General features: G+C 49.6%; 1 protein-coding gene across 1 annotated transcript in view; it reads left to right on the forward strand.

The window, feature by feature from the left end:
* The window catches only part of GABBR1 (gamma-aminobutyric acid type B receptor subunit 1), a 29,675-nt gene extending 19,691 nt beyond the window's left edge, over positions 1-9,984 (forward strand). Inside the window, exons 14-23 of the mRNA XM_081045301.1 lie at positions 1,419-1,496; positions 3,717-3,867; positions 4,355-4,487; positions 5,764-5,880; positions 5,971-6,078; positions 6,505-6,598; positions 7,333-7,460; positions 8,039-8,167; positions 8,378-8,521; positions 9,245-9,984. Of these exons, the coding sequence (XP_080901427.1) occupies positions 1,419-1,496; positions 3,717-3,867; positions 4,355-4,487; positions 5,764-5,880; positions 5,971-6,078; positions 6,505-6,598; positions 7,333-7,460; positions 8,039-8,167; positions 8,378-8,521; positions 9,245-9,418 (1,256 nt within the window). The 3' untranslated portion in view covers positions 9,419-9,984. The remainder of the gene's footprint in view (positions 1-1,418; positions 1,497-3,716; positions 3,868-4,354; positions 4,488-5,763; positions 5,881-5,970; positions 6,079-6,504; positions 6,599-7,332; positions 7,461-8,038; positions 8,168-8,377; positions 8,522-9,244) is intronic.
* Positions 9,985-10,437: the final 453 nt, after the last annotated feature.

The raw sequence follows: 10,437 nt of genomic DNA on the forward strand, positions 1-10,437 counted from the left end.
CATTTGCTCATGTAGGAATCGAACTGGCAACCACACTGTCGTTCAGAGGTCACGCTCCATCTGGCCGCCTGGAAACCTGCTATTTTTTTTTTTTTTAAGATTTTGTTGGGGAAGGGGAACAGGACTTTATTGGGGAACAGTGCGTACTTCCAGGCCTTTTTTCCAAGTCAAGTTATTGTCCTTTCAGTCTTAGTTGTGGAGGGTGCCGTTCAGCTTCAAGTTGTTGTCCTTTCAGTCTTAGTTGTGGAGGGCGCAGCTCAGCTCCAGGTCCAGTGGCCATTTCTAGTTGCAGGAGGGACAGCCCACCATCCCTGTGGGAGTCGAACCGGCAACCTTGTGGTTGAGAGGATGCACTCCAACCAACTGAGCCATGCGGGAGCTCAGCTCAACGTGCCGTGTTCAATCTTAGTTGCAGGGGGCGCTGCCCACCATCCCTTTCCAGCAACTTTGTGGTTGAGAGCCCACTGGCCCATGTGGGAATCGAACAGGCAGCCTTCTGAGTTAGGAACATGGAGCTCTAACTGCCTGAGCCACCGGGCTGGCCCGAAACCTGCTATTTTTAAAGGGAATCCGTTGAATTTCCTTGCTATGTAAACAAGCATTCCTAATTTTTCTGTAGTATGTATAGTTTGGCTTTTCTAGGTTGTATTTTCTTATAACTTAGCACACTTACTTGTATGTATTTGCAGAACTTCCATGAGTTAATTTTTCAACTCCACCCTTCTCTCAGCCTCTTACAGCATAGCCAAGAGAGCCATTTCTTGGCTTCCTGTGAAAAGTTTCTTTGTTTTCTTCTCCCTTTTCCCACATCCTCTCAGATCTTCTTTGTATCCAGGACAAGAGGGAATGGACTTCAGCCATGGTGAAAGGGGTATGAGTTGGCCTTTGATGGAAAAGTTATGGTAACGGGGACAGTTCTAGAACAGAAATCCTAGGAGTCATGCAATTTCCCTTTGTGGCTCTTTAAGAGGCAAGTGCAACTTAGCTAAGGAGTTAGAACCCAAGCCAACCAAGGTAAGAGAAATTTATAAAATTAAAATGAAAGCCACTGTGATTCTATCATGAGAATGAGAATAAACAAATGTTGAAAGCTTTCGAAGCTAGAATCAAAGTGAGAGACAGCTTGCTAAGGGAGGTGTGAGGCTATGGAATGAGTGACAGAAACCGTGGAGCCTTCCTCACCGAAGGGCTTTACACATATGAGATAGTCTTGCTTTCTGAGGTCCACCTCACAATGCTTTTAAGTCAGATTGCTTACTCAAGTGACTCTTCAGGTCCTTCCAAGTATCTTCAAGGACTTCAGGTGAAGGGAAAATCAGATACAACCATGGAAAGCTACTTTAGCGAAGTGGGAAGTTGAGAATGCCTAGGATCAGCTCTTCACCTACACGTGGTCACTCCTTTTGTCATCTGCCCAGGTGGCAGCTACAAGAAGATTGGCTACTATGACAGCACTAAGGATGACCTTTCCTGGTCCAAAACAGATAAGTGGATTGGTAAGTGGATCCTGTTTATATTTTCTTCCAACTCTTCTGAATAATCATGGAAAAGGGTCATGCATTTGAATGAGGGTGGGGTGGTAGGTGTCATTAGGTATGTTGAAATGTGCCAGGGAGATGGACCAGGGGCTCGGGTTAAGAGAAAAGGAATAAAACACCCCAGATGGGGGTAGGGGAGACTGGTGTATTTGGAGAGGGACTAGGCGGTTGGTATCAATGCACTATTAAAAATAGTACATTGCTGGGGTCACTGGGGATCAGAGGCAGGGGGTGGGCAGGGGCAGGAAATAGAAACTCCATTTGGGTTTTCCAGGTTTTCTGGTGCCTTGATATATCTGAACCAGCTACTTCAGGCCTAGAGTTTCCACTTTTTCTTTCTTTCTTTTTTCTTTCTTTAACTTTTATTAGCATTTACAGTGGTACCTCTTTTTTCGAACATAATCCGTTCCGGAAGACTGTTGGAGTTCTGAAACGTTCGAAAACTGAAGTGCGGTTTTCCCATAGAAAGTAATGCAAAATGGATTAATCCATTCCAGACCTTTAAAATCAACCCCTAAAATTGCAAATTTAGCATGAATTTTACTATCTAATGATACCATAGATCCATAAAATTTACGGCGTTCGTAAACCAAAATATTCATCAACAGAGACGTTCGAAAACTGAGGTACCACTGTATTTGATGCTGAATTTCCTCCTGGGCCATAAGTTTTTGTTTCTTCAGTTTCTTCTGGGAGATCTTTTTCTTCCGTGCAGCCTCTTCTGGTTTAGGCCAATCTGCTCTTTCTCAGTGAGGATCACCTCAGTGTGGCAGGGAGAGCACAGGTGTGGGTTACCCCGCCCACGCGCTCTGTAAGCTCCGCGCTGCATCCTGGGAGCTTCGTTCACCTGGCTGTGCTCAGTGACCAGTCTACGTGTAAATCCTTATGCTCAGCATCACTCTGCATTTTTAAGCATGTGCAGCAAAAATGCTGCACTCTTTGGGCCAGCGACCCTGCATCCAGCCTCACGTTGGGCCTGTGCACATGTACCAACACCATTGTGACGATGGAATGGCACACATTGCTCCTGTAACGTGACGTCCTTCAGATACTTGGTGGCTTCCCAGATATGCAGACCCTTGATGGCCTGGGCAGTTTCATGAGTGTTCTTAAAGTGAACACGAAGATTTGAACCTCTCGATTTACATGATTTTGTGGGGTTCTTGGGTCAAGTGAAGAGCAAACCATTTTCAGAGGTCACCTCAGGCCGCTTACTGGAAGAGGAAGCTAGAGTTGCCTCTTTATCATTGTCAGGAAAATGGTTGCTTAAACTATAGGAGAGGACAGAAAGCCTCAGGTAATTCTCTTCTGCTAAAATGTGCTTTTTAAAGAGGGAAAGTCAGCAATATTCTTTGTGTGCTTGAGTGGGCTAAAATAATAGGAAATGGGAAAGATACTAAAGGTGGGCAAAAGGAAGGACCTCCTGATGAAATAAAGGCTTGGCTAAAGGATGGAGGGGAGGCACAGCCATTGGAGATTTCTGCCATCTGCCCACCCGACTGATATCCAGTAGTTCCCAGCACTGCTGGAGGTATGACATTTTTTTATAATTTGAATTTAGGACAGTGTTCTGTACTGCTATAAATTCTGCATGGCCTAAATTACACTTTTTTCCCCCAAGCTTAGCAAATTGAAATTAGCTTTTTTTTTTCCATGTGAACTCTGACAAATTTGAGCTTCCCCTTAATGATAACTGGAAAACACCTTTGGGACTATCACCCTGCCAAGGTTAAATATCACATTAGTTTTTTTTCTTTTCTTAAAGTTAGGAGGCCAGACTAAATACTTTGAGGTTCTTTAGCTTTATGATTCTACAATTATAAAGCTTTTTTGCAGCTTTTGATTTGAGTTATAAGAAATCTCATAAATTTCTCAGCTTTCCACTTTCCTGCAAGAAAGACAGAAAAACAGAAAGAACAAACAATAACAAAGAAAGGCTATGGCTTTGGTGATGCAGCTCAGCCTTTCTCAGCCTCTAGACAGGACATTCGCTCCATTTTCTGATCACATTTCTGATTGTTCCCTAAGAGCCCTCCACCTGCAACAGCCACGACTCAGGGAGTTAGGGCCTCATGTCCTCATAGCCAAAGATGTGAGTGTTCATCCTGTCCCACCTTCATTCCTTTGTTCTCCTTCCTTTTTCTTCCCCCTTCTCCTCCCCCATCCCTTGTGCCTTAGGAGGGTCCCCCCCTGCTGACCAGACCCTGGTCATCAAGACGTTCCGCTTCCTGTCACAGAAACTCTTTATCTCCGTGTCAGTTCTCTCCAGCCTGGGCATTGTCCTAGCTGTTGTCTGTCTGTCCTTTAACATCTACAACTCCCATGTCCGGTAAGTGTATCTTCTGACATTTTTCTTGTCCTGTCTGCTTCTCCAAGATAATGATCATTGAAGGGAGTAAGAAGCAAACCTGTGTAACTCTGAGGCCATGTGTCATTGAGGTTTTCACTCTGACTTACTGCTTTCCCTGTGATCACTGAGAATGGAAACGGGGAAACCGGATGTAACTCCCATCCCTGCTCCAAAGCAGCTAATAGAAAAATAAAAAAGCCTTTGGGGCCAGGCAACGTGGTGCAGGGCTCTAAACAGAGTGTCTGCTGGGGGTCCAATGGTGGGCAACCCCCTGCAGCTCCATCTCCAGCCCCCTGACAGAGTCAGCTTTGTCTCTCGAGACTGCCTGCTCCAAGCCTGTCTTCCTTTGTCCTGTGGCCCTGAGGTTGGGTCAGGTCGTTGCATGGCATTTGGAGAGTTGAGCCTCCCTGGAGAAGAGGGTAATTCTGCTCTTCTTCCTCTCCCACCCTTCCCGCCTCTGCCTTAGTTATATCCAGAACTCACAGCCCAACCTGAATAATCTGACTGCTGTGGGCTGCTCGCTGGCGTTGGCTGCTGTCTTCCCTCTCGGGCTGGATGGTTACCACATTGGAAGAAGCCAGTTTCCCTTCGTCTGCCAGGTGAGGAAGGGTGGGCAGATACCTTGCATCTGGCAGGGCTCTCCCACCCACCTCAGGAGCACCTGTGATGTACAGTTCCCTGTCTCTCCTTGTCTTTCCCTGACTCTTGTTCCGATTCTTTCTCCTAGCATCACCCCCCTGGTCTCTCTCTGGCTCCATCCCTTCTTTCTGTGCCTCTAACTTTTCATTCTGTGGTTCGCTTGTTGGCTCCCAGGCTGCTATGGTATGCCATGCAGAGAAGCGGAGGGAGTATTGAAGATCAAGGAAAGGGGGTACTGCACAAAGGACCCCTGAACAATGGTGGCTTGTCTTTGGTGTGGGGGCTGAGAACAAGAACTGTGCGTTTACTGTAGGAGTCTTAGTTGGAGTTGGAAGGATGGGGGTAGAAATCTGAACTGACGTCCGGGAGAGCTGCAGGGAGGGGACCACTGGTATAGGGAGGAGGCCCTGCGGGATTCTTGGTACATGGAAGGTTCTGGGGCCGTGGGGAAAGGCTGGTTTTAACAGTGATATTTGTGTGGTTCTGTGTGTGCTGGCGGGAAACACCCTCCCTCCCCCTCTGCCCTGTGCCTGTCTTCATCATGCATTCACGTACATGGCATTTGCACACACATGCTCTCTAGGTCACCAGGACCTGTGTGCTTCTGGTGAGACCAGAATGCAGTGGCAAGGCAGATCGTTTGCTGCACTGCAGTGTGACCCGTATCAGAACGGGGGTGTATGCAAAGGGCTGTGGGAGCGAAGATGAGAAAGCAGCTTTCAGAGTAGTTGGGCAGACCTCAGAAAAGAGGTGGCGTTTGCATATTGAAGGATGCATGGGATTTTGTCGGCTGGAGAAATAAAGGGTGGTTACTTTAGGGGCAGATGGAACTTCATGTGGCTATCAAAGACACAAAAGAGAGCAGATACCGGGAGAATGAGCAGTTCAGCAGGGCTGGAGCGTGGGGTAGGTGAGGCCTGGGAGATGAGCCTGGAGGGTGGGTGGGGCCATGTTGCGAAGGGTCTCATGCCACATTTGGAGGTGTCCAGGCAGCAATCTGTAGGCATGGGGGTTGTCCAGGAGATTTTAGCAAGATCACCTGGTGGCAAAGTAGAAGATGGATGGGAGGAATTTGTTGAAGGTAGGGAGACCCTTCCCTGCTGGTTCTCCACTCCCCTCCGTCCACTGCTGGCTGCATCCTGCCTGCGTGGTCATCTATTTTCTTCCATCCCATCCTTGTCACAGTCCTACCACCTGCCCCACCTTATTCTTCCTATGCCCTGTCTCTTTTCCTAGGCTCGCCTCTGGCTCCTGGGTCTGGGCTTTAGTCTAGGCTATGGATCTATGTTCACCAAGATCTGGTGGGTCCACACAGTCTTCACAAAGAAGGAAGAAAAGAAGGAGTGGAGGAAGGTGAGCTGCTTCCCATCCTGAGCCCCTAGCGTCTTGGCTGTCAGGCTTAGTAGACTTCCCCTGACATGCCTATGCTCCGTGTTCACCCAGACCTTGGAGCCCTGGAAGCTGTATGCCACGGTGGGCCTGCTGGTGGGCATGGATGTCCTCACTCTTGCCATCTGGCAGATTGTGGACCCCCTGCACCGGACCATTGAGGTACCGCCTGAGCAGAGGTGCTGGGGTCAGGAGACTGAACGGGCTCACTGGTGGTCTGGGCCTTTGGGGCTGCATGGTCTTGAGGATGAAGGCAGTCTGCGGGAGTCTGCCTTCCTGCCTTCTGCATGTCAGAGCTTTTCACCCTTCCCATAAGGAGCCCCATCAGAGGCCTCTGGATTCATCTGAAGAATGGAAATGGTGGGGGTCTGAGAAAGATGTGTAGACTTTCCAGGCATCATGGAAAGAGGCGGAATAAGCATTTCCAGGGTGTTCAGGAAAACGCTTCAGGCCTAGAGTGGGATTTGAACTCAGTACTGGGGTTCTCATAGGAAAGAGGGGCAGAGCTGGGAGTCAGGGACCAAGCAGAGGTGGGGAGGGCAGGAGAGGCTGGCAACCATCTTTACTGTGGCCCTGTTTCTTCCTAAGACTTTTGCCAAGGAAGAACCAAAGGAAGATATTGATGTGTCTATTCTGCCACAGCTGGAACATTGCAGCTCCAAGAAGATGAATACGTGGCTTGGTGTGTGGGATGTGGGGGAAGGGACTGGGACAGTGGAGCAAAGGCGGGGGTGGGGCAGGTTTGGAGGGAGAAGGGTCTTTGGAACAAGAGGCAGAGGTCTTATGTCAACCCAATGTGAATGTCCTCCTGTTTATCACTGGACTAATCTTTTCCAAGAGTAGGGGAGAGCTGGTCGTTTCCTGTGAGGAGCTTAGGGTTTAAAGAAGGCATAAGGCAGAACTTGTGTTCAGCATAGGGACCAGTGGGGATGGCCTCAACTTCATCTTCAGGCTCGCTTCCATCTGTCTCTAGACAGCTCCCTAGAGTAAGACCGGGGCTGTGAGAGCATGGGTTTCAGCCCACTCTGGCCTTTTTAACATCGCTCTGATCTATGTTCACAAATGACTGACCTACCCTCAGTCTGCAAAGCTGGCTTCCCACTTGGAGGGTAAGGGGGTGAGACACTGTGTGTGGCCCAGGCCCTTGCCTGATAGACAGCTGCTCACGACCATCATCTTCCAGTGTGACATGACTCCTAGTCCCACAAGGAAGCAGTGAGGTGTGGGTGAGTGGGGTTGGTCATTGAGGGGAGTGGACAGGAATGGGTATACTAGATCAGGGGGGCTCGACTGGAGAGAAGGCACCCTTTTCATTGTGGAGCTGTAACAGCAACAGTAGGTAAGGGGTACAGAGAGGATGGGAGTGAATGGAAGCATGGAGGTTGTTACCCAGGTGACCCTTTCCTACTGTCGTAGGCATTTTCTATGGTTACAAGGGGCTGCTGCTGCTGCTGGGTATCTTTCTTGCTTATGAGACCAAGAGTGTGTCCACTGAGAAGATCAATGACCACCGGGCTGTGGGCATGGCCATCTACAATGTGGCGGTAAGCTCCTTGGACACTTGGCATTGACCCCAGGGCTGACTACAGCAACTCCGATGGGGTGGTCTGGGAAGAATCAGGCACTAGATCTTGGATCAGTTGAATGAAAATCTTAAAGAGTTTTTTAATGCCTGGGATTTGTAAAGCACTTTACAAAACACACACAGACACTATCTTAATAATCTCCACACAACCTCCTAATGAAGTGATACTATTATCCCCACCACATGGGTGAGGAAGAGAAAGAAAGGTTACATTGCTTGTCTGTGGCTCACAGCTGGAATCTGAACTGAGGTTTCCTGCCAGGTATGCCCAGGGACTGACTCCAGGACTCTGAGTGTGTGCATGGAGGTCATGCGTGCTCCACCTTTAGGGACGGGATGTCCTAGAGCTGGGAACTGCTTTGGGACAGCTTGTTTGGGATTTTTCACAAGCTAGAGCTGAGGGTGATCCTGAGTGTGGATCCTTCTTAAATGGAAAGTTCACCAGGAGCCTGACCTCCCAGACTCTGTCCTGTGGGGAGAAGCCTGGGTCTGGTCTCAGCCTGCAGGTCTGAGACTCCCTGACCACACTGTGCCCAGGTCCTGTGCCTCATCACCGCCCCCGTCACCATGATCCTGTCCAGCCAGCAGGATGCCGCCTTCGCCTTTGCTTCGCTCGCCATAGTTTTCTCCTCCTACATCACTCTGGTTGTGCTCTTCGTGCCCAAGGTGAGGTTCTGGGTGTTCTCCCACTCTCTCCAGCCCACAACCCTCCATCCGTTCTTCCCAGGACTCTGTTCCCCTGCCCTGCCCCTTCCTCACCTTGTTTTGGGCCAAGTCTGTCCCTCTTGCTTTCCTTCCTTCCAGTTCCAACCCACCATCAGCTGATGGCTGACAGTCCCCGCATGGCCGTCCCATGCCCCAAACATTTGTCTCCAGATGCGCAGGCTGATCACTCGAGGGGAATGGCAGTCGGAGGCTCAGGACACCATGAAGACAGGGTCATCGACCAACAACAATGAGGAGGAGAAGTCCCGGCTGTTGGAGAAGGAGAACCGTGAGCTGGAGAAGATCATTGCTGAGGTGTGTGCTGACGAAGGGGTGCTGGCGGGCTCCAGGAGGCCCACATCTCAGGCTGGGTTTTCTGCAGCAGAGTCGGAAGTAGGGTCCAGGTGCATGTGATCTGCTCAGGAGAAAGCCTACCTGGGAGTGAGTGAAGGAGGGGAGGAGAGGGGAAGAGGTTGAGCAAGGATTCTGTCTCAGGGAAAATCTAGTGTTGGCCACATCAGGTGGAGGGGGCTCTGGAACGTGAACTGCACTGTGGACTTGGTCCACTAGAGGTGAGGAAGTGGCCATAGGCTGTTGGGGGCAGCTGTGAGCGTCAGCAGCCAACACCCCCATCAGCTGGGTGTTGAGTGTCCCCTGCAGTAAATAGGATCTGGGCAGGCACCCATGCTACCCGCGGTGTCCCAGGCTGTAGTTAGGGGCTGGTGCAGTGCCAGAGGGGGGATATGCAAACTGGGTTGACACGAATCTTTGTGTGAGTTACTGGAAGCTGTGTGTACTGACCTTTCCCCACTTCCCCATTTTCTCTCTTTATTTCCCTGATCTTTTTCTTCAACTTGTGCCCCCATTATTCTTTTTTGGCTTTTCTTATTCTTTTTCTGATTCCCATTTAAATTTCTTTTGTCCATCTACCCCTATATCCCCCTCCCCATTTTTATCTGCTGTTCCTTCCTTTCCCTCCTCCACACCCCTTCATGACTTCCCCTTCTCCCACTCTCCTAATTGTTTTTCTTCCTCCAGAAAGAAGAGCGTGTCTCTGAATTACGCCATCAGCTCCAGTCTCGGCAGCAGCTCCGATCGCGGCGCCACCCTCCAACACCCCCAGACCCCTCTGGGGGCCTACCCAGGGGGCCCCCGGAGCCCCCTGACCGGCTTAGCTGTGATGGGAGTCGAGTCCATTTGCTTTACAAGTGAGGGTTGTGCGAGGGAGGACAGGCCAGTAGGGGGAGGGAAAGGGAGAAGAGAAAGGGGGGTGGGTTGGGAGGAAGCAGGGGATCCCTACCTCCAGATGGGAAGAACATGATATCCCATCCCATTTCTTGTAAATACATGCTCTTTTATGAGTCCTGGGGTTACCTGGGTCTCCAGTACTCTGGAAACCAGACCCTTTTCTCTCTTATTCATTCATACGGTTTTATGTCACTAGTTAATAATTTAGTTGGTACCTCGCTCGAAGCTTCTCACTCACTGACTCCTCAGCAGCCTCACTACATATACCTTCCTTCTCTACACTACCTCCCAAGATTGCTCCCTTTGGTTTTGTGTTTTTATGGGGCAATTAACAGAGAGTAAATGGGGGCAGGTTTGAGTATTGCTTCCAGTGGATAGTGGGTGAGAATCCTGACCAAAGGAAGACATCCCTGACTGGTGAGATGGAGAGAGGGACCTGTGCGGTGGGAGGTGGTGTCCCTTTCACACTGTGATGTCTTTTGGGGAAGGATTTCCCTGAATCTCAATAAACCAGTGAACAGTGTGACTCAGCAGCTTGTCCCTTACTGTGCACAGAGTGGGCTTCAGTCCAAGGAGGGAGACATGGAGGGCTCTATGAAAAGGCATTAAAAGGGAGTGGGGAAAAGAGGTATTTTATTAATTCTATGAGGGATGAGCAGGGCAGAGCAGGACACGATTAGGTCTGAGGATAGTGAATGATGACATTAGGTTAAAAGTGTGGAGTCGGACTACCAGAGTGTCAGATTCCACCACATGCAGACAAGTTCTTTAATCTCGATTCTCTGTGTCCTGATTTGTGAAAATAATAGTAATCACCATCTGTCATCATCACCACCATCATCATCATAATGCATTACTCCATAGGGTGGTGCAAGGACTAGTGCTTAGGATGGTCCTTGGCCGTGGAGTGTGTTGGGTCTGTGCTAGCCACTGTCACTACTGTTTAATGAGTTCTCTGACAGTGACAGACACATACTGGGAGT

The sequence above is a fragment of the Rhinolophus hipposideros genome (assembly GCF_964194185.1).
Source record: "Rhinolophus hipposideros genome assembly, chromosome: 3".
Taxonomy (NCBI): Eukaryota; Metazoa; Chordata; class Mammalia; order Chiroptera; family Rhinolophidae; genus Rhinolophus; species Rhinolophus hipposideros.